This window comes from Oncorhynchus clarkii, chromosome 6 (assembly GCF_045791955.1).
Source record: "Oncorhynchus clarkii lewisi isolate Uvic-CL-2024 chromosome 6, UVic_Ocla_1.0, whole genome shotgun sequence".
NCBI lineage: Eukaryota > Metazoa > Chordata > Actinopteri > Salmoniformes > Salmonidae > Oncorhynchus > Oncorhynchus clarkii.
In genome coordinates, this window is record NC_092152.1 from 88,205,221 (window position 1) to 88,231,597 (window position 26,377).

Below are 26,377 nucleotides of genomic sequence, written 5' to 3' on the forward strand. Positions count from 1 at the left end.
TTAGCTGTTCCATGTGTAGCAGCTACTCTTGATGTGGTCCTCATTAGCTGTTCCACGTGCAGCAGCTACTCTTCCTGTGGTCCTCATTAGCTGTTCCACGTGTAGCAGTTACTCTTCCTGTGGTCCTCATTAGCTGTTCTACGTGCAGCAACTACTCTTGATGTGGTCCTCATTAGCTGTTCCACGTGCAGCAGCTACTCTTCCTGTGGTCCTCATTAGCTGTTCCATGTGTAGCAGCTACTCTTGATGTGGTCCTCATCAGCTGTTCCACATGTAGCAGCGTCTCTTCCTGGGGTCTTCATTAGCTGTTCCATGTGTAGCAGCTACTCTTCCTGGGGTCCTCATCAGCTGTTCCACGTGTAGCAGCTACTCTTCGTGGGGTCCTCATTAGCTGTTCCACGTGTAGCAGCTACGCTTCCTGGGGTCCTCATTAGCTGTTCCACGTGTAGCAGCTATAGTTCCTGTGGTCCTCATTAGCTGTTCCACGTGCAGCAGCTACTCTTCCTGTGGTCCTCATTAGCTGTTCCACGTGTAGCAGCTACTCTTCCTGTGGACCTCATTAGCTGTTCCACGTGCAGCAGCTACTCTTCCTGTGGTCCTCATCAGCTATTCCACGTGTAGCAGCAACTCTTCCTGGGGTCCTCATTATCTGTTCCACGTGTAGCAGCTACTCTTCCTGTGGTCCTCATTAGCTGTTCCATGTGTAGCAGCTACTCTTCCTGTGGTCCTCATTAGCTGTTCCACGTGCAGCAGCTACTCTTCCTGTGGTCCTCATTAGCTGTTCCACGTGCAGCACCTACTCTTCCTGTGGTCCTCATTAGCTGTTCCATGTGCAGCAGCTACTCTTCCTGTGGTCCTCGTTAGCTGTTCCACTTGCAGCAGCTACTCTTCCTGTGGTCCTCATTAGCTGTTCCACGTGCAGCAGCTGCTCTTCCTGTGGTCCTCATTAGCTGTTCCATGTGTAGCAGCTACTCTTGATGTGGTCCTCATTAGCTGTTCCACGTGTAGCAGCTACTCTTGATGTGGTCCTCATTAGCTGTTCCACGTGCAACAGCATCCTTCCTGTGGTCCTCATTAGCTGTTCCACGTGTAGCAGCTACTCTTCCTGTGGACCTCATTAGCTGTTCCACGTGCAGCAGCTACTCTTCCTGTGGTCCTCATTAGCTGTTCCATGTGTAGCAGCTACTCTTGATGTGGTCCTCATTAGCTGTTCCACGTGCAGCAGCTACTCTTCCTGTGGTCCTCATTAGCTGTTCCACGTGTAGCAGCTACTCTTCCTGTGGTCCTCATTAGCTGTTCCACGTGCAGCAACTACTCTTGATGTGGTCCTCATTAGCTGTTCCACGTGCAGCAGCTACTCTTCCTGTGGTCCTCATCAGCTGTTCCATGTGTAGCAGCTACTCTTTATGTGGTCCTCATCAGCTGTTCCACATGTAGCAGCGTCTCTTCCTGGGGTCTTCATTAGCTGTTCCACGTGTAGCAGCTACTCTTCCTGGGGTCCTCATCAGCTGTTCCACGTGTAGCAGCTACTCTTCCTGGGGTCCTCATTATCTGTTCCATGTGTAGCAGCTACTCTTCCTGTGGTCCTCATTAGCTGTTCCACGTGTAGCAGCTACTCTTCCTGTGGTCCTCATTAGCTGTTCCACGTGTAGCAGCTACTCTTCCTGTGGTCCTCATTAGCTGTTCCACGTGCAGCAGCTACTCTTCCTGTGGTCCTCATTAGCTGTTCCACGTGCAGCAGCTACTCTTCCTGTTGTCCTCATTAGCTGTTCCATGTGCAGCAGCTACTCTTCCTGTGGCCCTCGTTAGCTGTTCCACTTGCAGCAGCTACTCTTCCTGTGGTCCTCATTAGCTGTTCCACGTGCAGCAGCTACTCTTCCTGTGGTCCTCATTAGCTGTTCCACGTGCAGCAGCTACTCTTCCTGTGGTCCTCATTAGCTGTTCCACGTGCAGCAGCTACTCTTCCTGTGGTCCTCATTATCTGTTCACGTGCAGCAGATACTCTTCCTGTGGTCCTCATTAGCTGTTCCACGTGCAGCAGCTACTCTTCCTGTGGTCCTCATTAGCTGTTCCACGTGCAGCAGCTACTCTTCCTGTGGTCCTCATTAGCTTTTCTACGTGCAGCAGCTACTCTTCCTGTGGTCCTCAGTGTGTCTGTGTGCAGCAGCCACTCTTCCTGTAGTCCTCTTTAGCTGTTCCACGTGTAGCAGCTACTCTTCCTGTGGTCCTCATTAGCTGTTCCACGTGCAGCAGCTACTCTTCCTGTGGTCCTCATTATCTGTTCCACGTGCAGCAGCTACTCTTCCTGTGGTCCTCATTAGCTGTTCCACGTGCAGCAGCTACTCTTCCTGTGGTCCTCATTAGCTGTTCCACGTGCAGCAGCTACTCTTCCTGTGGTCCTCATTAGCTGTTCCACGTGCAGCAGCTACTCTTCCTGTGGTCCTCATTAGCTGTTCCATGTGTAGCAGCTACTCTTGATGTGGTCCTCATTAGCTGTTCCACGTGCAGCAGCTACTCTTCCTGTGGTCCTCATTAGCTGTTCCACGTGCAGCAGCTACTCTTCCTGTGGTCCTCAGTGTGTCTGTGTGCAGCAGCCACTCTTCCTGTAGTCCTCTTTAGCTGTTCCACGTGTAGCAGCTACTCTTCCTGTGGTCCTCAGTCTGTCTGTGTGCAGCAGCTACTCTTCCTGTGGTCCTCATTAGCTGTTCCACGTGTAGCAGCTACTCTTCCTGTGGTCCTCATTAGCTGTTCCACATGCAGCAGCTACTCTTCCTGTGGTCCTCATTATCTGTTCCACGTGTATTAACTACTCTTCCTGTGGTCCTCATTAGCTGTTCCACGTGCAGCAGCTACTCTTCCTGTGGTCCTCATTAGCTGTTCCATGTGCAGCAGCTACTCTTCCTGTGGTCCTCGTTAGCTGTTCCACTTGCAGCAGCTACTCTTCCTGTGGACCTCATTAGCTGTTCCACGTGCAGCAGCTACTCTTCCTGTGGTCCTCATTAGCTGTTCCACGTGCAGCAGCTACTCTTCCTGTGGTCCTCATTAGCTGTTCCATGTGTAGCAGCTACTCTTGATGTGGTCCTCATTAGCTGTTCCACGTGCAGCAGCTACTCTTCCTGTGGTCCTCATTAGCTGTTCCACGTGCAGCAGCTACTCTTCCTGTGGTCCTCATTAGCTGTTCCACGTGCAGCAGCTACTCTTTGTGGGGTCCTCATTAGCTGTTCCACGTGTAGCAGCTACTCTTCCTGGGGTCCTCATTAGCTGTTCCATGTGTAGCAGCTATACTTCCTGTGGTCCTCATTAGCTGTTCCACGTGCAGCAGCTACTCTTCCTGTGGTCCTCATTAGCTATTCCACGTGTCGCAGCTACTCTTCCTGTGGACCTCATTAGCTGTTCCACGTGCAGCCGCTACTCTTCCTGTGGTCCTCATTAGCTGTTCCATGTGTAGCAGCTACTCTTGATGTGGTCCTCATTAGCTGTTCCACGTGCAGCAGCTACTCTTCCTGTGGTCCTCATTAGCTGTTCCACGTGTAGCAGTTACCCTTCCTGTGGTCCTCATTAGCTGTTCCACGTGCAGCAACTACTCTTGATGTGGTCCTCATTAGCTGTTCCACGTGCAGCAGCTACTCTTCCTGTGGTCCTCATTAGCTGTTCCATGTGTAGCAGCTACTCTTGATGTGGTCCTCATCAGCTGTTCCACATGTAGTAGCGTCTCTTCCTGGGGTCTTCATTAGCTGTTCCACGTGTAGCAGCTACTCTTTGTGGGGTCCTCATTAGCTGTTCCACGTGTAGCAGCTACTCTTCCTGGGGTCCTCATTAGCTGTTCCATGTGTAGCAGCTATACTTCCTGTGGTCCTCATTAGCTGTTCCACGTGCAGCAGCTACTCTTCCTGTGGTCCTCATTAGCTGTTCCACGTGTAGCAGCTACTCTTCCTGGGGTCCTCATTAGCTGTTCCACGTGTAGCAGCTACTCTTGCTGGGGTCCTCATCAGCTGTTCCACGTGTAGCAGCTACTCTTCCTGTGGTCCTCATTAGCTGTTCCATGTGTAGCAGCTACTCTTCCTGTGGTCCTCATTAGCTGTTCCACTTGCAGCAGCTACTCTTCCTGTGGTCCTCATTAGCTGTTCCACGTGTAGCAGCTACTCTTCCTGGGGTCCTCATTAGCTGTTCCATGTGTAGCAGCTACTCTACCTGGGGTCCTCATTAGCTGTTCCACGTGTAGCAGATACTCTTCCTGTGGTCCTCATTAGCTGTTCCACGTACAACAGCTACTCTTGCTGGGGTCCTCAGTCTGTCTGTGTGTAGCAGCAACTCTTGCTGGGGCCCTCAGTCTGTCTGTGTGTAGCAGCTACTCTTGCTGGGGCCCTCAGTCTGTCTGTGTGTAGCAGCTACTCTTGCTGGGGCCCTCAGTCTGTATGTGTGTAGCAGCTACTCTTGCTGGGGCCCTCAGTCTGTCTGTGTGTAGCAGCTACTCTTGCTGGGGTCCTCAGTCTGTCTGTGTGTAGCAACTACTCTTGCTGGGGCCCTCAGTCTGTCTGTGTGTAGCATCTACTCTTGCTTTGGCCCTCAGTCTGTCTGTGTTTCGTTCCCAGGTGAAGGACAAGAGGTTAAACAGGAATAGTGCTCCAGAGTGGACAGCCTACTATAACCTCAATGAACTGGGTATGTCTGATATAAATGTCCCTTATAAAACCCATTGTAAATACAAGTTGATTTGGGATTGTTTAACCTCTCTGGGATATGTGAGACGGTAGCTTCCCACCTGGCAAACATCCAGTGAAAATGCAGAGCGCCAAATTCAAATAAATTACTATAAAAATCAAACGCTCATTTAATCACACATGGCAAGATACCAAATTAAAGCTACACGTGTTGTGAATCCAGCCAACATGTCAGAGTTCAAAAAGGCTTTTCGGCGAAAGCAAACGATGCCATTATCTGAGGAAAGCACCTCCGTAAACAAAGAGAGAGAAGCATATTTCAACCCTGCAGGCGCGACACAAAACGCAGAAATAAAGATATAATTCATGCCTTACCTTTGACGAGCTTCTTCTGTTGGCACTCCAATATGTCCCATAAACATCACAAATGGTCCTTTTGTTCGATTAATTCCGTCCATATATATCCAAAATGTCCATTTATTTGGCAAGTTTGATCCAGAAAAACACCGGTTCCAACTTGCGCAACGTGACTACAAAATATCTCAAAAGTTACCTGTAAACTTTGCCAAAACATTTCAAACTACTTTTGTAATACAACTTTAGGTATTTTTTAATGTACATAATTGATCAAATTGAAGACGGGATGATCTGTGTTCAATACAGGAGGAAAACAAACTGTAGCTAGCTTTCTGGTCACGCGCCTCTATCTAACAGTACACTTAAAGTTACCCTCGTTCAAGATGGCCGTACTTCTTCATTACACAAAGGAAAAACCTCAACCAATTTCTAACGACTGTTGACATCCAGTGGAAGCGATAGGAACTGCAAGAAGGTCCCTTAGAAATCTGGATTCCCAATGAAACCCATTGAAAAGAGAGTGACCTAAAAAAAAAAAATCTGAATGGTTTGTCCTCGGGGTTTCGCCTGCTAAATAAGTTGTGTTATACTCACAGACATGATTCAAACCGTTTTAGAAACTTCAGAGTGTTTTATATCCAAATCTACTAATAATATTCATATCTTATCTTCTGGGGATGAGTAGCAGGCAGTTGAATTTGGGCATGTATTTCATGCTGTTTAGATGGCCATACTGCCCCCTGTCACCAAGAAGTTAACAAAACTTTAGGAACACCTTCTGTATAGATGGCCATATACACTGACTGTTCAAAACTTTAGGAACACCTTCTGTATAGGTGGCCATATACACTGACTGTTCAAAACATTAGGAACACCTGCTGAATAGATGGCCATATACACTGACTGTTCAAAACTTTAGGAACACCTGCTGTATCAAAACATTAGGAACACCTGCTGTATAGATACACTGACTGTTCAAAGCATTAGGAACACCTGCTGTATAGATACACTGACTGTTCAAAACATTAGGAACACCTGCTGTATCAAAACATTAGGAACACCTGCTGTATAGATACACTGACTGTTCAAAACATTAGGAACACCTTTTGTATAGATGGCCAAAAACACTGACTGTTCATAACATTAGGAACACCTTCTGTATAGATGGCCATATACACTGACTGTTCATAACTTTAGGAACACCTTCTGTATAGGTGGCCATATACACTGACTGTTCAAAACATTAGGAACACCTGCTGAATAGATGGCCATATACACTGACTGTTCAAAACTTTAGGAACACCTGCTGTATCAAAACATTAGGAACACCTGCTGTATAGATACACTGACTGTTCAAAGCATTAGGAACACCTGCTGTATAGATACACTGACTGTTCAAAACATTAGGAACACCTGCTGTATCAAAACATTAGGAACACCTGCTGTATAGATACACTGACTGTTCAAAACATTAGGAACACCTTTTGTATAGATGGCCAAAAACACTGACTGTTCATAACATTAGGAACACCTTCTGTATAGATGGCCATATACACTGACTGTTCAAAACATTAGGAACACCTGCTGTATAGATGGCCAAAAACACTGACTGTTCATAACATTAGGAACACCTTCTGTATAGATGGCCATATACACTGACTGTTCAAAACATTAGGAACACCTGCTGTATAGATACACTGACTGTTCAAAACATTAAGAACACCTTCTGTATAGATGGCCATATAGTTAAACATAGTTAATCTGTCCCTTTAACATCTCTGTAGGTGTGTACCGTATAGACAGACTCTTAATCTGTCTCTTTAACATCTCTGTAGGTGTGTACCGTATAGACAGACTCTTAATCTGTCTCTTTAACATCTCTGTAGGTGTGTACCGTGTAGACAGACTCTTAATCTGTCCCTTTAACATCTCTGTAGGTGTGTACCATGTAGACAGACGCTACAGCTCCTACCATGAACAGTACTACAGAGGTAGAGTATGAGACTCCACTATGTCCTTATGAAGAAGACCATCTCATATAAACAGAGTGGTTGGTCTGTGTTACCCAAAGACTTTCCTGCACTGTAGTGTGTGACTGCATGTGTGCTGTGTGTGTGTTTGTGTTAGAGTATGTGAGTGGAGCGAGGAGTGGAACGTGCTCAATTTGACTGGAGCGCGGAGCGAGTTTCCCAAAGGCTGGAACGCCGGCCTTCTCGCCCTCTCCAGTTTCGCTCCAGTACCTCTCCAGCAGCGCTCTCTTCATGAGCTCAGGGCATGCCTGTCCCAGCATGCATTTGTATAGTCTACTTGTGTGCTGCTATAGCCCCTTGCTTTAGCTACTGTCATGGAGTTCACTAAATATTTTCATAAAGAAACTGATAAAACACACAGGTGCAAAATCACTTACAAAGATGAGGAGGAACCAAGAGCAAGAGAATGAGTGTGGTGATGTAGTGTCCACAACTAAAGAAGAGAGGGAGTGTGGTGATGTAGTGTCCACTACTAACGAAGAGAGGGAGTGTGGTGATGTAGTGTAGTGATGTAGTGTCCACTACTAAAGAAGAGAGGGAGTGTGGTGATGTAGTGTCCACAACTAAAGAAGAGAGGGAGTGTGGTGATGTAGTGTAGTGATGTAGTGTCCACTACTAAAGAAGAGAGGGAGTGTGGTGATGTAGTGTCCACAACTAAAGAAGAGAGGGAGTGTGATGATGTAGTGTCCTCAACTAAAGAAGTGAGGGAGTGTGGTGATGTAGTGTAGTGATGTAGTGTCCAATACTAAAGAAGAGAGGGAGTGTGGTGATGTAGTGTAGTGATGTAGTGTCCACTACTAAAGAAGAGAGGGAGTGTGATGATGTAGTGTCCACAACTAAAGAAGAGAGGGAGTGTGGTGATGTAGTGTAGTGATGTAGTGTCCACTACTAAAGAAGAGAGGGAGTGTGATGATGTAGTGTCCACAACTAAAGAAGAGAGGGAGTGTGGTGATGTAGTGTGGTGATGTAGTGTCCACTACTAAAGAAGAGAGGGAGTGTGATGATGTAGTGTCCACAACTAAAGAAGAGAGGGAGTGTGGTGATGTAGTGTCCTCAACTAAAGAAGTGAGGGAAGTGTGGTGATGTAGTGTCCACCACTAAAGAAGAGAGGGAGTGTGGTGATGTAGTGTCCACAACTAAAGAAGAGAGGGAGTGTGGTGATGTAGTGTCCTCAACTAAAGAAGAGAGGGAGTGTGGTGATGTAGTGTCCTCATCTAAAGAAGAGAGGGAGTGTGGTGATGTAGTGTCCACAACTAAAGAAGAGAGGGAGTGTGGTGATGTAGTATCCTCAACTAAAGAAGAGAGGGAGTGTGGTGATGTAGTGTGGTGATGTAGTGTGGTGATGTAGTGTCCACAACTAAAGAAGAGAGGGAGTGTAGTGATGTAGTGTCCACAACTAAAGAAGAGAGGGAGTGTGGTGATGTAGTGTCCACAACTAAAGAAGAGAGGGAGTATGGTGATGTAGTGTCCACTACTAAAGAAGAGAGGGAGTGTGGTGATGTAGTGTCCACTACTAAAGAAGAGCGGGAGTGTGGTGATGTAGTGTCCACAACTAAAGAAGAGAGGGAGTGTGGTGATGTAGTGTGGTCATGTAGTGTCCACAACTAAAGAAGAGAGGGAGTGTGGTGATGTAGTGTGGTGATGTAGTGTGGTGATGTAGTGTCCACAACTAAAGAAGAGAGGGAGTGTAGTGATGTAGTGTCCACAACTAAAGAAGAGAGGGAGTGTGGTGATGTAGTGTCCACAACTAAAGAAGAGAGGGAGTATGGTGATGTAGTGTCCACTACTAAAGAAGCGAGGGAGTGTGGTGATGTAGTGTCCACTACTAAAGAAGAGAGGGAGTGTGGTGATGTAGTGTCCACTACTAAAGAAGAGAGGGAGTGTGGTGATGTAGTGTCCACTACTAAAGAAGAGAGGGAGTGTGGTGATGTAGTGTCCACAACTAAAGAAGAGAGGGAGTGTGGTCTGATTACCAACAATGACGAGACAGCCTACAGGGATGAGGTTAGGGCCCTGGGGTTGTTGTGCTAGGAAAATAACCTCTCACCCAACGTCAACAAAACAAAGGAGATGATCGTGGACTTCAGGAAACAGCAGAGGGAGCACCCCCCTATCCACATCAAAGGGACAGTAGTGGAGAAGGTGGAAAGTTGTAAGTTCCTCGGCATACACATCGTGGACAAACTGAAATGGTCCACCCACACAGACAGCGTGGTGAAGAAGGAGCAACAGCACATCTTCAACCTCAGGAAGCTGAAGAAATGTGGCTTGTCACCTAAAACCCTCCCAAAGTTTTACAGATGCACAATTGAGAGCATCCTGTTGGCCTGTATCACAGCCTGGTACGGCAACTGCACCGCCCTCAACCGCAAGGCTCTCCAGAGGGAAGTGAGGTCTGCACAACACATCACCGGGGGCAAGCTACCTGCCCTCCATGACACCTATAGCACCCAATATCATAGGAAGGCCAAAAAGATCATCAAGGACAACAACCACCCGAGCCACTTCCTGTTCACACCGCTACCATCCAGAAGGCGAGGTCGGTACAGGTGCATCAAAGCTGGGACGGAGAGACTGAAGAACAGCTTCTATCTCAAGGTCTTCAGGCTGCTAAACCTCAATCACTAACTCAGAGAGGCTGCTGCCTACAGTGCCTTGCAAAAGCAAGAATCCCCCTTGGCATTTTTTCCTATGTTGTTGCATTACAACCTGTAATTTAAATATATTTTTATTTGGAGTTCATGTAATGGACAAACACAAAATAGTCAAATGAAAAAATGTACTTGTTGAAAAATGTCAAGAAAATAAAACAACTGAAAAGTGGTGCGTGCATACAGTATTCACCCCCTCTGCTATGAAACCCCACAACAAACCTGGGCCGCCCACCAAAACTCATGAACCAGGCAAGGAGGGCATTAATCAGAGAGGCAACAAAGAGACCAAAGATGACCCTGAAGGAGCTGCAAAGCTCCACAGCGGAGATTGGAGTATCTGTGCATAGGACCACTTTAAGCCGTACACTCCACAGAGCTGGGCTTTACGGAAGGGTGGCCAGAAAAAAAGCCATTGCTTAAAGAAAAAAATAAGCAAACACGTTTGGTGTTCAGCTAAAAAGGCACGTGAGAGACTCCAAAAACATATGGAAGAAGGTACTCTGGTCAGATGAGACTAGAATTTAGCTTTTTGGCCATCAAGGAAAACGCTATGTTTGGCGCAAACCCAACACCTCTCATCACCCCGAGAACACTATCCCCACAGTGAAGCATGGTGGTGGCAGCATCATGCTGTGAGGATGTTTTTCATAGGCAGGGACTGGGAAACTGGTCAGAACTGGAGACATGATGGATGGCGCTAAATACAGGGAAATTCTTGAGGGAAACCTTTTTCAGTCTTGGAAGAGACTGGGAAGGAGGTTCACCTTCCAGCAGGACAATGACCCTAAGCATATTGCTAATACAACACTCGAGTGGTTTAAGGGGAAACATGTAAATGTCTTGGAATGGCCTAGTCAACGCCCAGACCTCAATCCAATTGAGAATCTGTTGTATGACTTAAAGATTGCTGTACACCAGCGGAACCCATCCAACTTGAAGGAACTGGAGTAGTTTTGCCTTGAAGAATGGGCAAAAATCCCAGTGGCTAGATGTGCCAAACTTATAGAGACCTACCCCAAGAGACTTACAGCTGTAATCACAACAATAGATGGGTGTTGGTTAAATGGTAGGTCCAGGAAGTCACAACAATAGATGGGTGTTGGTTAAATGGTAGGTCCAGAAAGTCACAACAATAGATGGGTGTTGGTTAAATGGTAGGTCCAGAAAGTCACAACAATAGATGGGTGTTGGTTAAATGGTAGGTCCAGAAAGTCACAACAATAGATGGGTGTTGGTTAAATGGTAGGTCCAGGAAGTCACAACAATAGATGGGTGTTGGTTAAAGTAATGAGAGGGATTTCAGACCACTCACCACCGCTCTGTAAGCAGTGAGAGGGATTTCAGACCACTCACCACCGCTCTGTAAGCAGTGAGAGGGATTTCAGACCACTCACCACCGCTCTGTAAGCAGTGAGAGGGATTTCAGACCACTCACCACCGCTCTGTAAGCAGTGAGAGGGATTTCAGGCCACTCACCACCGCTCTGTAAGCAGTGAGAGGGATTTCAGGCCACTCAACACCGCTCTGTATGCAGTGAGAGGGATTTCAGGCCACTCAACACCGCTCTGTAAGCAGTGAGCGGGATTTCAGACCACTCACCACCGCTCTGTAAGCAGTGAGAGGGATTTCAGACCACTCAACACCGCTCTGTAAGCAGTGAGAGGGATTTCAGACCACTCAACACCGCTCTGTAAGCAGTGAGAGGGATTTCAGACCACTCAACACCGCTCTGTAAGCAGTGAGAGGGATTTCAGACCACTCACCACCGCTCTGTAAGCAGTGAGAGGGATTTCAGACCACTCGCCACCGCTCTGTAAGCAGTGAGAGGGATTTCAGACCACTCACCACCGCTCTGTAAGCAGTGAGAGGGATTTCAGGCCACTCAACACCGCTCTGTAAGCAGTGAGAGGGATTTCAGACCACTCACCACCGCTCTGTAAGCAGTGAGCGGGATTTCAGACCACTCACCACCGCTCTGTAAGCAGTGAGAGGGATTTCAGACCACTCACCACCGCTCTGTAAGCAGTGAGAGGGATTTCAGGCCACTCAACACCGCTCTGTAAGCAGTGAGAGGGATTTCAGACCACTCACCACCGCTCTGTAAGCAGTGAGAGGGATTTCAGGCCACTCAACACCGCTCTGTAAGCAGTGAGAGGGATTTCAGACCACTCACCACCGCTCTGTAAGCAGTGAGAGGGATTTCAGGCCACTCAACACCGCTCTGTAAGCAGTGAGAGGGATTTCAGACCACTCAACACCGCTCTGTAAGCAGTGAGAGGGATTTCAGACCACTCACCACCGCTCTGTAAGCAGTGAGAGGGATTTCAGGCCACTCAACACCGCTCTGTAAGCAGTGAGAGGGATTTCAGACCACTCGCCACCGCTCTGTAAGCAGTGAGAGGGATTTCAGACCACTCACCACCGCTCTGTAAGCAGTGAGAGGGATTTCAGGCCACTCAACACCGCTCTGTAAGCAGTGAGAGGGATTTCAGACCACTCACCACCGCTCTGTAAGCAGTGAGCGGGATTTCAGACCACTCACCACCGCTCTGTAAGCAGTGAGAGGGATTTCAGACCACTCACCACCGCTCTGTAAGCAGTGAGAGGGATTTCAGGCCACTCAACACCGCTCTGTAAGCAGTGAGAGGGATTTCAGACCACTCACCACCGCTCTGTAAGCAGTGAGAGGGATTTCAGGCCACTCAACACCGCTCTGTAAGCAGTGAGAGGGATTTCAGACCACTCACCACCGCTCTGTAAGCAGTGAGAGGGATTTCAGGCCACTCAACACCGCTCTGTAAGCAGTGAGAGGGATTTCAGACCACTCACCACCGCTCTGTAAGCAGTGAGAGGGATTTCAGACCACTCAACACCGCTCTGTAAGCAGTGAGAGGGATTTCAGACCACTCACCACCGCTCTGTAAGCAGTGAGAGGGATTTCAGGCCACTCAACACCGCTCTGTAAGCAGTGAGAGGGATTTCAGACCACTCACCACCGCTCTGTAAGCAGTGAGAGGGATTTCAGACCACTCACCACCGCTCTGTAAGCAGTGAGAGGGATTTCAGGCCACTCAACACCGCTCTGTAAGCAGTGAGAGGGATTTCAGACCACTCACCACCGCTCTGTAAGCAGTGAGCGGGATTTCAGACCACTCACCACCGCTCTGTAAGCAGTGAGAGGGATTTCAGACCACTCACCACCGCTCTGTAAGCAGTGAGAGGGATTTCAGACCACTCAACACCGCTCTGTAAGCAGTGAGAGGGATTTCAGACCACTCACCACCGCTCTGTAAGCAGTGAGAGGGATTTCAGACCACTCACCACCGCTCTGTAAGCAGTGAGAGGGATTTCAGACCACTCACCACCGCTCTGTAAGCAGTGAGAGGGATTTCAGACCACTCACCACAGCTCTGTAAGCAGTGAGAGGGATTTCAGACCACTCACCACCGCTCACATACTCTGGTTTGTGTATGAACTGATGTGTGTGTTTTGACCTCTGTGTCTCTCTCTCCACAGGGCACGCCTGTGATCTCCTCCTCTGTGTGTGTTCCTTCCTCCTGATGGTCTCACACACTCCTCTCTGGTTCTCTCCTCCAGTCTCTACCTAACACACTCCTCTCTGGTCCTCTCCTCCAGTCTCTAACTAACACACTCCTCTCTCCTCCTCTCCTCCAGTCTCTACCTAACACAGTCCTCTCTGGTCCTCTCCTCCTCTCCTCCAGTCTCTAACTAACACAACACCCCATAAACAAACTCACTACTTTTGGATTTAAATGCTTTATACTGTGATATGTTACTAATAGTGTGAATGTTGTGTCCTGTGTGATTTACCCTGTACTCTGTTTTTAATTGTTTATCTACAGGTTGTCAGTGGATAAGAGTTTTCACCTGTCTTACCTCCTGGGGTAGAATTGTAATCTCATGTTGTATTCGTCTCCCAATGTTGATATGACGAATGCATTGAAAGGCTGACAATGTCCTTGCTGATATCAGAATCATTCGCTAACAGATACCTTCACCTTGGTAAAAAAAAGTGTTCCTGTCTTCCTGCTTCTCAGTGTGTCATTTGTCTTTGTCAGACTACATGAAGGGTTCCCTGTCCAGCACCTGCTCTCTGAACAGTGAGAACCCCTACGCCACCATCAATGACCCGCAGGCCGTGGCCTGTAAACACACAGAGAGCAGCTATGTAGAGATGAAGAGTCCTGTCCACCACGACATGTCCTACTGCTCTTCTGCTATAGTCACCACCACCACCACCACACACACCTCCAGCAAGAACGTCTATGACGTGGGTGAGTTATAGATATATAGTAATGTAGATGTCCTACTGGGTGAGTTATAGATATATAGTAATGTAGATGTCCTACTGGGTGAGTTATAGATATATAGTAATGTAGATGTCCTACTGGGTGAGTTATAGATATATAGTTATGTAGATGTCCTACTGGGTAAGTTACGGGGGATGTAGGGTCATCGACATCCCCTTAATTCTGGAGAAGATGAGCTCATGAGGAATTTGTTTTTCTGTGTAACTGACTGGTTATCAGTCTGTTTTCTATGTCTGTTGTTTCAGTCTGTTGTTTCAGTCTGTTGTCTCTGTCTCTATCTGTTTTCTATGTCTGTTGTCTATGTCTGTTGTTTCAGTCTGTTGTTTCAGTCTGTTGTCTCTGTCTGTTGTCTCTGTCTGTTGTCTGTCTGTTCTCTCTCTCTCTGTCTGAGGGGGTTATTGTGGAGGGTTAGGGTTAGGGTTAGGGGGTTATTGTGGAGGGTTAGGGTTAGGGGGTTAGGGTTAGGGGGTTATTGTGGAGGGTTAGGGTTAGGGGGTTATTGTGGAGGGTTAGGGTTAGGGGGTTAGGGTTAGGGGGTTATTGTGGAGGGTTAGGGTTAGGGGGTTATTGTGGAGGGTTAGGGTTAGGGGGTTATGTGGAGGGTTAGGGTTAGGGTTAGGGTTAGGGGGTTATTGTGGAGGGGACTTGTATGAAGTGTTTGAATGATCACTTTGATTAGTCAGAAAAGTTCAAGCCTCTCTTTCTCTCTTCTCCCTCCATCGCCCTATCTACATCTATATCAAATCTATATCCCTCCATCCCTCTATCCCCCTATCTCTATCCCTGCATCCCCCTATCTACATCCCTCCATCCCCCTATCTATATCCCTCTATCCCTCTATCTCTATCCCTCCATCCCCCTATCTCCATCCCCTATCTCTATCCCTCCATCCCCCTATCTACATCCCTCCATCCCCCTATCTATATCCCTCCATCCCTCCATCTACATCCCTCTATCCCTCCATCCCCCTATCTATATCCCTCCATCCCCCTATCTCTATCCCTCCATCCCCCTATCTATATCCCTCCATCCCCCTATCTCTATCCCTCCATCCCCCTATATACATCCCTCCATCCCCCTATCTCTATCCCTCCATCCCCCTATCTATATCCCTCCATCCCCCTATCTCTATCCCTCCATCCCCCTATCTACATCCCTCCATCCCCCTATCTCTATCCCTCCATCCCCCTATCTACATCCCTCCATCCCCCTATCTCTATCCCTCCATCCCCCTATCTATATCCCTCCATCCCCCTATCTCTATCCCTCCATCCCCCTATCTCCATCCCCTATCTCTATCCCTCCATCCCCCTATCTACATCCCTCCATCCCCCTATCTATATCCCTCCATCCCCCTATCTATATCCCTCCATCCCCCTATCTATATCCCTCCATCCCCCTATCTATATCCCTCCATCCCCCTATCTATATCCCTCCATCCCCCTATCTCTATCCCTCCATCCCCCTATCTCTATCCCTTCATCCCCCTATCTACATCCCTCCATCCCCCTATCTCTATCCCTCCATCCCCCTATCTATATCCCTCCATCCCCCTATCTCTATCCTTCCATCCCCCTATCTATATCCCTCCATCCCTCTAACCCCCTATCTCTATCCCTCCATCCCTCTATCTCTATCCCTCCATCCCCCTATCTATATCCCTCCATCCCCCTATCTCTATCCCCCTAATCCCTCCATCCCCCTATCTATATCCCTCCATCCCTCTATCCCCCTATCTCTATCCCTCCATCCCCCTATCTATATCCCTCCATCCCCCTATCTATATCCCTCCATCCCCCTATCTATATCCCTCCATCCCTCCATCCCTCCATCTCTATCCCTCCATCCCCCTATCTATATCCCTCCATCCATCTATCTATATCCCTCCATCCCCCTATCTATATCCCTCCATCCCCCTATCTATATCCCTCCATCCCCCTATCTATATCCCTCCATCCCCCTATCTCTATCCCTCCATCCCTCCATCTCTATCCCTCCATCCCCCTATCTATATCCCTCCATCCCCCTATCTCTATCCCTCCATCCCCCTATCTCTATCCCTTCATCCCCCTATCTCTATCTCTCCATCCCCCTATCTCTATCTCTCCATCCCCCTATCTCTATCCCTCCATCCCCCTATCTATATCCCTCCATCCCCCTATCTCTATCCCTTCATCCCCCTATCTCTATCTCTCCATCCCCCTATCTCTATCTCTCCATCCCCCTATCTATATCCCTCCATCCCCTATCTATATCCCTCCATCTCTATCTCTCCATCCCCCTATCTATATCCCTCCATCCCCTATCTATATCCCTCCATCCCCCTATCTATATCCCTCCATCCCCCTATCTATATCCCTCCATCCCTCCATCCCTCCATCCCTCCATCTCTATCCCTCCATCCCCCTATCTATATCCCTCCATCCCCCTATCTATATCCCTCCATCCCCCTATCTATATCCCTCCATCCCCCTATCTCTATCCCTCCATCCCCCTATCTATATCCCTCCATCCCCCTATCTCTATCCCTCCATCCCTCCATCCCTCCATCTATATCCCTCCATCCCCCTATCTCTATCCCTCCATCCCCCTATCTATATCCCTCCATCCCCCTATCTATATCCCTCCATCCCCCTATCTCTATCCCTCCATCCCCCTATCTATATCCCTCCATCCCCCTATCTATATCCCTCCATCCCCCTATCTCTATCCCTCCATCCCCCTATCTATATCCCTCCACCCCCCTATCTATATCCCTCCATCCCCCTATCTCTATCCCTCCATCCCTCCATCTCTATCCCTCCATCCCCCTATCTATATCCCTCCATCCCCCTATCTATATCCCTCCATCCCCCTATCTCTATCTCTATCCCTTCATCCCCCTATCTCTATCTCTCCATCCCCCTATCTCTATCTCTCCATCCCCCTATCTCTATCCCTCCATCCCCCTATCTATATCCCTCCATCCCCCTATCTCTATCCCTTCATCCCCCTATCTCTATCTCTCCATCCCCCTATCTCTATCTCTCCATCCCCCTATCTCTATCCCTCCATCCCCTATCTATATCCCTCCATCTCTATCTCTCCATCCCCCTATCTATATCCCTCCATCCCCCTATCTATATCCCTCCATCCCCCTATCTATCCCTCCATCCCCCCTCCATCCCCCTATCTCTATCCCTCCATCCCTCCATCCCCCATCTATATCCCTCCATCCCCCTATCTATATCCCTCCATCCCTTCATCCCCCTATCTCTATCTCTCCATCCCCCTATCTCTATCTCTCCATCCCCCTATCTCTATCCCTCCATCCCCTATCTATATCCCTCCATCTCTATCTCTCCATCCCCCTATCTATATCCCTCCATCCCCCTATCTATATCCCTCCATCCCCCTATCTCTATCCCTCCATCCCCCTATCTATATCCCTCCATCCCCCTATCTCTATCCCTCCATCCCTCCATCCCCCATCTATATCCCTCCATCCCCCTATCTATATCCCTCCATCCCCCTATCTATATCCCTCCATCCCCCTATCTATATCCCTCCATCCCCCTATCTATATCCCTCCATCCCCCTATCTATATCCCTCCATCCCCCTATCTATATCCCTCCATCCCCCTATCTATATCCCTCCATCCCCCTATCTATATCCCTCCATCCCCCTATCTATATCCCTCCATCCCCCTATCTCTATCCCTCCATCCCCCTATCTATATCCCTCCATCCCCCTATCTATATCCCTCCATCCCCCTATCTATATCCCTCCATCCCCCTATCTCTATCCCTCCATCCCTCCATCCCCCTATCTATATACCTCCATCCCCCCTTTAGAACCCAAGGTGAGTGTTCTCCAGGGCTGTAACGGTGTGGTGGTTCCCACGTACCCTCAGAACCCGTACGACCTCCCCAGGAACAGCCACATCCCCAGCCACTACGACCTGCTGCCCCTGAGACACAGCCAGAGCTACAGCCCTACACACAGCCAGGAGCACAGCCACCAGAGCCACAGCCCACCCTTGCCCGGCAGCCCTACCAGCTCCCTGCTATAGACAGACCACTCCCTAACGCTGGGCCGCGACCTTAGACCTATGACTTACTGTTGGGGCACGGTCTGCTCCACCTGAGGTTGCGGATAAAGACTGTAATGTGACTATAGAGACAAAGTACCAGTGCAACATCAATGTTAGTGGACATACTAGATAATATACCAACAGAAGCTCTGTGTGGACTCACTACCGTGTGGACTCACTACCGTGTGGACTCACTACCGTGTGGACTCACTACTCTGTGGACTCACTACCGTGTGGACTCACTGCTGTGTGGACTCACTACCGTGTGGACTCACTACCGTGTGGACTCACTGCTGTGTGGACTCACTAACGTGTGGACTCACTACCGTGTGGACTCACTGCTGTGTGGACTCACTAACGTGTGGACTCACTGCTGTGTGGACTCACTAACGTGTGGACTCACTGCTGTGTGGACTCACTAACGTGTGGACTCACTACCGTGTGGACTCACTGCTGTGTGGACTCACTACCGTGTGGACTCACTGCTGTGTGGACTCACTACCGTGTGGACTCACTGCTGTGTGGACTCACTACCGTGTGGACTCACTGCCATGTGGACTCACTAACGTGTGGACTCACTATCGTGTGGACTCACTTCCATGTGGACTCACTGCTGTGTGGACTCACTACCGTGTGGACTCACTACTGTGTGGACTCACTGCTGTGTGGACTCACTACCGTGTGGACTCACAAACGTGTGGACTCACTGCTGTGTGGACTCACTAACGTGTGGACTCACTAACGTGTGGACTCACTACCGTGTGGACTCACTGCTGTGTGGACTCACTAACGTGTAAAGCATACTGAACGTGTAATATATTACAGCTATGTGAAGTGTCTGAGGAAGACACTGGGAAGTCATATAACTACAGGAGATGTGTGGTACCCTCTTTGTTTACACTCTGGCTCGGTGGAGGACACACACATCCTAGGAAAGGAAGGAAGGACAGACGCATACACACACACACACACACACACACACACACACACACACACACACACACACATCCTAGGAAAGGAAGGAAGGACACACACACACATCCTAGGAAAGGAAGGAAGGACACACACACACATCCTAGGGAAGGAAGGAAGGACACACACACACATCCTAGGGAAGGAAGGGAGGACAGACACACACATCCTAGGGAAGGAAGGAAGGACACACACACACACATCCTAGGGAAGGAAGGGAGGACACACACACACATCCTAGGGAAGGAAGGGAGGACACACACACACATCCTAGGGAAGGAAGGAAGGACACACACACACATCCTAGGGAAGGAAGGAAGGACACACACACACATCCTAGGGAAGGAAGGAAGGACACACACACACATCCTAGGGAAGGACGGAAGGACACACACACACATCCTAGGGAAGGAAGGGAGGACACACACACACATCCTAGGGAAGGAAGGAAGGACACACACACACATCCTAGGGAAGGAAGGAAGGACACACACACACACATCCTAGTGAAGGAAGGAAGGACACACACACACATCCTAGGGAAGGAAGGAAGGACACACACACACACATCCTAGGAAAGGAAGGAAGGACACACACACATCCTAGGGAAGGAAGGAAGGACACACACACACATCTTAGGTAAGGAAGGAAGGACACACACACACACATCCTAGGAAAGGAAGGAAGGACACACACACACATCCTAGGAAAGGAAGGAAGGACAGACACACGCACACACACACACTATGAAACAGACCAGTGGAGTCATGATCACAAAATATCATGGACCGATATATAGTCATGCCTGGCTCAATGATTCTATTCCATGCCTGGATTGGGTAACCAGAGAACCAACCAGGCTGTCCCTAGAGGAGGACAAGACCACCAGGAACCAGCCAGGCTGTCCCTAGAGGAGGACAAAACCACCAGGAACCATCAGGCTGTCCCTAGAGGAGGACAAAACCACCAGGAACCAAACAGACTGCCACTAGAGGAGGACAAAACCACCAGAAACCAACCAGGCTGCCCCTAGAGGAGGACAAAACCACCAGAAACCAACCAGGCTGTCCCTAGAGGAGGACAAAACCACCAGAAACCAACCAGGCTGTCCCTAGAGGAGGACAAAACCACCAGGAACCAAACAGGCTGTCCCTAGAGGAAGAGAAACCAACAACTGTCTCAGATGAGACCAGCTTGGAGCATCATCAAAATGGCATTAGATCTGCCTTTCTATCAGGCAGTGGACTGGAGATGTAATAAGAGACAGTCATTACAGGACCTGAATGGGGACAGACTGGGCTTGGATTCCCTGTTCTATTGTATATTGATATCGCCAGCAACACAGCTAACACTCATATAACTGCAGATGAAGGAGAAGAGACGATGACAGTTCCCAGACAAACCAGGATTGTATTAATCGGGCACCGACGTCTTTGAAAGAAGACAACGGACTGAAACAGGGAGGCACTACCTTTTCGTGTTCCATTTGCAAAACGTTTTTCAACGGTGTGCACTAATGAATACGACCCATGGTTATATACTGTATAAAAAAAAAGATATCTATTAAAAAAAAATAACGCTTATCTTCTACAACTCATTTTGACACATCTTTGCTGATTTCATGTTTATATTTTTATGATCCTTTAACGGGTCGATATTTTCTCTTTCGGGAAAAGTTATCTTTTTGTATTTATTGTATATAAAGTTAAGGAATTGAATGTTGCCGTTTTACAGTAGTGTTAATAACTTTATGTTGTGTAATGCTGGTAAATGTGCATGAATCTAGGTATAGTAGTATACAGAGAATACCCCGAATGTCATTGTTAAACTATTTGGTACAAACAAACTGTTATTTCATAGACTTTACCCATATTTACCCACTGACCGTTTTGAACATGGGAATGAGTCCTAGTTGAACTGCTTTACAGGAATATGCAGAGACACGAAGGAAACAGACAACTGTTTAAGAAGTATTTATGCTGCCAAAATGTTCCCTGGAGATTCAGAAGTCCCATTTCCAAATGTAGCACCATTTTAAGTTATAGTAACGCTGTAATGATTATATATAGTATACTTACACCCTGTGACACAATCCAATGTGATAATGACAGAACTATTACATTGATCTCTGTCTCTACATGGATATTTCACCAATTCAACCAATAACAATGACATGTTTATAACAGGCCCGATTCAGACCTGAGGTAAGTAACACTTAACATGGACTTTAAGACAACATATCCATGTCTGAATTGGGCGCAACATGAGTAACAGGACAATCATACACAAGACAGTATTGACAGTATTTTCTCTCCTCATGGCTTTGTTAGTTTGTTAGTTGATATTTCTCCTCATAAGGATAAGCGGTACGTCCCAACTTGCACCCTATTCCCTTCATAGTGCACCAGAGCACTGGTCAAAAGTGGTTCACTACTAAAAGACTAGGGTGCCATTTGGAACATATTCTAGAATTGCCATAGTCTGTTGTAACCTAGTAGTACCCAACGCTGCTTTGACTTTTTCCTCTTTTAAAGTGTTTTCAACTTCAATAAAGATGCCATCTGATTCACTCCAGATGTGGTCTTTGGATCAATATAGTCCCTGAAGACTTGGAGAAAATAAAGCTGATGCATTCTAACACTATACCACTAGATGGACAGACTATACCACTAGATGGACAGACTATACCACTAGATGGACACACTATACCACTAGATGGACACACTATACCAGTAGATGGACACACTATACCAGTAGATGGACACACTATACCACTAGATGGACAGACACACTATACCAGTAGATGGACACACTATACCACTAGATGGACAGACACACTATACCAGTAGATGGACACACTATACCACTAGATGGACAGACACACTATACCAGTAGATGGACACACTATACCACTAGATGGACAGACACACTATACCACTAGATGGACACACTATACCACTAGATGGACTAGATGGACACGCTATACCACTAGATGGACACACTATACCACTAGATGGACAGACACACTATACCACTAGATGGACACACTATACCACTAGATGGACACACTATACCAGTAGATGGACAGACACACTATACCACTAGATGGACAGACACACTATACCACTAGATGGACAGACTATACCACTAGATGGACAGACTATACCACTAGATGGACAGACACACTATACCACTAGATGGACAGACACACTATACCACTAGATGGACAGACACGCTATACCACTAGATGGACAGACACGCTATACCACTAGATGGACAGACACGCTATACCACTAGATGGACAGACACACTATACCACTAGATGGACAGACACACTATACCACTAGATGGACAGACACACTATACCACTAGATGGACAGACACGCTATACCACTAGATGGACAGACACACTATACCACTAGATGGACAGACACACTATACCACTAGATGGACAGACACACTATACCACTAGATGGACAGACACACTATACCACTAGATGGACAGACACGCTATACCACTAGATGGACAGACACGCTATACCACTAGATGGACAGACACGCTATACCACTAGATGGACGGACACACTATACCAGTAGATGGACAGACACGCTATACCACCAGATGGACAGACACACTATACCACTAGATGGACAGACACGCTATACCACTAGATGGACAGACACACTATACCACTAGATGGACAGACACACTATACCACTTGATGGACAGACACACTATACCACTAGATGGACAGACACACTATACCACTAGATGGACAGACACACTATACCACTAGATGGACAGACACACTATACCACTAGATGGACAGACACGCTATACCACTAGATGGACAGACACGCTATACCACTAGATGGACAGACACGCTATACCACTAGATGGTCATACACACTATACCAGTAGATGGACAGACACACTATACCACTAGATGGACAGACACACTATACCAGTAGATGGACAGACACACTATACCAGTAGATGGACAGACACACTATATCAGTAGATGGACAGACACACTATACCACTAGATGGACAGACACACTATACCACTAGATGGACAGACACGCTATACCACTAGATGGACAGGCACACTATACCACTAGATGGACAGACACGCTATACCACTAGATGGACAGACACACTATACCACCAGATGGACAGACACACTATACCACCAGATGGACAGACACACTATACCACCAGATGGACAGACACACTATACCACCAGATGGACAGACACACTATACCACCAGATGGACAGACACACTATACCACCAGATGGACAGACACGCTATGCCAGTAGATGGACAGACACACTATACCACCAGATGGACAGACACACTATACCACCAGATGGACAGACACGCTATGCCAGTAGATGGACAGACACACTATACCACCAGATGGACAGACACACTATACCACCAGATGGACAGACACACTATACCACCAGATGGACAGACACACTATACCACCAGATGGACAGATGTGTGAATATAAAGTCACTGCAACCTTAGATGGCAAACCAGTTGGCGGCACTATAGATGTCATTGGCACCACTATAGATGTCATTGGCACCACTATAGATGTCATTGACACCACTATAGATCTCATTGGCACCACTATAGATGTCATTGGCACCACTATAGATGTCATTGACACCACTATAGATGTCATTGGCACCTCTATAGATGTCATTGGCACCACTATAGATGTCATTGACACCACTATAGATGTCATTGACACCACTATAGATCTCATTGGCACCACTATAGATGTCATTGACACCACTATAGATATCATTGGCACCACTATAGATCTAATTGACACCACTATAGATGTCATTGGCACCACTATAGATGTCATTGGCACCACTATAGATCTCATTGACACCACTATAGATGTCATTGGCACCACTATAGATCTCATTGGCACCACTATATATCTCATTGGCACCACTATAGATCTCATTGGCACCACTATAGATGTAATTGGCACCACTATAGATGTCATTGGCACCACTATAGATCTCATTGACACCACTATAGATCTCATTGGCACCACTATAGATGTCATTGGCAACACTATAGATCTCATTGGCACCACTATAGATGTCATTGGCACCACTATAGATGTAATTGGCACCACTATAGATCTCATTGGCACCACTATAGATGTAATTGGCACCACTATAGATCTCATTGGCACCACTATAGATGTCATTGGCACCACTATAGATCTCATTGGCACCAGTGGCACCACTATAGATGTCATTGGCGCCACTACAGATGTCACTGGCACCACTATAGATGTTATTGGCAACACTATAGATGTTATTGGCACCAGTGGCACCATAGGATCTAGAGGAATACCTATTGATCAAGTGGACTTTGTTTCATGCAAATGAATGTCAGATTTAAATGATGAAGATAAACCATATGAAATATCTTTATTAGTATTTCTGTATTATCACATATTGTTTCCTTTTTATGTGGCTTGCGCAGTCGGCATATATAACACTCAATACATGAAGGAAGGGCTTTAAGAATGATTACCTGCTTCATTCAAAATAACCAACCTACATTACTAGACTAAACTTCACTTGCATCACCCTTGTGGTATTGAGATAACCACGGTAATGCTTTCACTGGATGGCACATAAAGGAAGGTAGTTCCTACATTATAGAGTGCCTGCTTTGTTATCCAACTGATCTGGTGTCCTTTCTGTCATCCTGTGAACCCCGTTCATTGCTGCTCGCTGCTATTTTTTTTTTCCAATTTCACATTTTCCTAAATGAAAAGCATTGAAGAGAATTGGAATTTCAGTGTAACCGTGCTGCTCGCCATGTATTCCTTGACAGAAAATACTGTCAGATAATTTGTTACCAAATGAAATGTTATTCGGCCTTTGTATGTAAATACCAACTGAGAGAGTTGAAATGTTTATGACCGGTGCGTTTTATTAAGATGAATTGATAACTTAAGATTAAACAAAAACACAATTATACAATTGATCAATCTGTACAAAACATAAAACCGTCCGTTTTGACTACACCTTCCCCCTCCCCGTCCCCCTCCCCCCCCCCACACACACACACATAATCATAATCCTCCAAATGCATTGAAATTACATCGTTTGACTTTTCAAATGTTTTACAATGGAATTACAATCAGTTATAGTGACAGCGTTTCATTATAGTTCAACAACAATCATGAACCAAAAAAACACAGTTCATTAAAAAAAAAAAAAAAAAAAAAACAATGGAGGTATATGAGAAGGCTTGAAATCAATTTTCAAACGAGGACAAAAAAAACAAATCACTTCTCTACACTTCCATAGACTGCTAGTCCGAAATGGTATCCTATATAGTGCACTATTTTTCACCAGATCCCTATGGGCCCTGGTCAACAGTAGGGCACTAGATAGGGAATATGGTGCCCTAGTTGTGTGTTGACAGGCTGACAGTACCGTCTGTTAGATAACGCCATTGGTACTGTCTGACGGACTCACACTCAACAGCTACCTACCTACCTTTGCTTCTATACACACGCACGCACACACACACACACGGGGCCTCAAGCGCTATATTTCCATGGTTACAATACCACCATCACACACAGGTACAGCTACGGTAGTAGTTCAACAGAACACACTGAATTAGCCTGGAATCACAACTGATTTAGCTACATTTTCACTGTTGTTTCAGATGGTGAGCGCAGCACTCGAGTCTGGTTTAACCAGGCTAACTCTGAAATATTAGTAACGTGACTTAGCAGGAAACTCCGTCCTACATCAGTGATGGAGCAGTGGAACAATAGATGGGTTACCTGGCAACGTTACAACGATGATGTAAACTGATTTATGTTTTTTTCAATAAACATTTAGAGACTAAATATGGTTTACATGTTGTCCTATAATCCTACGATTGTAAGCCAACCCCGTCAGTTTCCTGCCTCTCGGACGCGCGCGCCAGGGTCGGCGTCAAATTCCATTTCAATTCGTAAAAAGTAAACAATTCACAAAAAAATGTTTTCATTGAAAAGAGAAATTCGAACTTCCAGAATTGACTGGAATTTAAATGGAATTCACCCCAACCCTGGAATCGGTTTTGTACGTAAACATCCCACCCATCCTACCCATCCTACCCACAGGATATGTAGTGACATTAGTGCCACCAGGAATGTCATTTTAGTTCTATTTCTGGGGGTAGTAATATTAGCCTGGGTGCCAGTCTGTTTGTGCTCTCTTCCCAACTCCGTATGGAACTGTCATGTAAAAC

The 26,377-nt window shown here is 47.0% G+C and overlaps 1 protein-coding gene across 1 annotated transcript in view; it reads left to right on the forward strand.

The window, feature by feature from the left end:
- Positions 1–18,236, forward strand: part of LOC139412477 (multiple epidermal growth factor-like domains protein 11) — a 204,517-nt gene extending 186,281 nt beyond the window's left edge. The window contains exons 18-21 of the mRNA XM_071159266.1: positions 4,593–4,662; positions 6,956–7,009; positions 13,782–13,997; positions 17,868–18,236. Of these exons, the coding sequence (XP_071015367.1) occupies positions 4,593–4,662; positions 6,956–7,009; positions 13,782–13,997; positions 17,868–18,085 (558 nt within the window). The 3' untranslated portion in view covers positions 18,086–18,236. The remainder of the gene's footprint in view (positions 1–4,592; positions 4,663–6,955; positions 7,010–13,781; positions 13,998–17,867) is intronic.
- Positions 18,237–26,377: the final 8,141 nt, after the last annotated feature.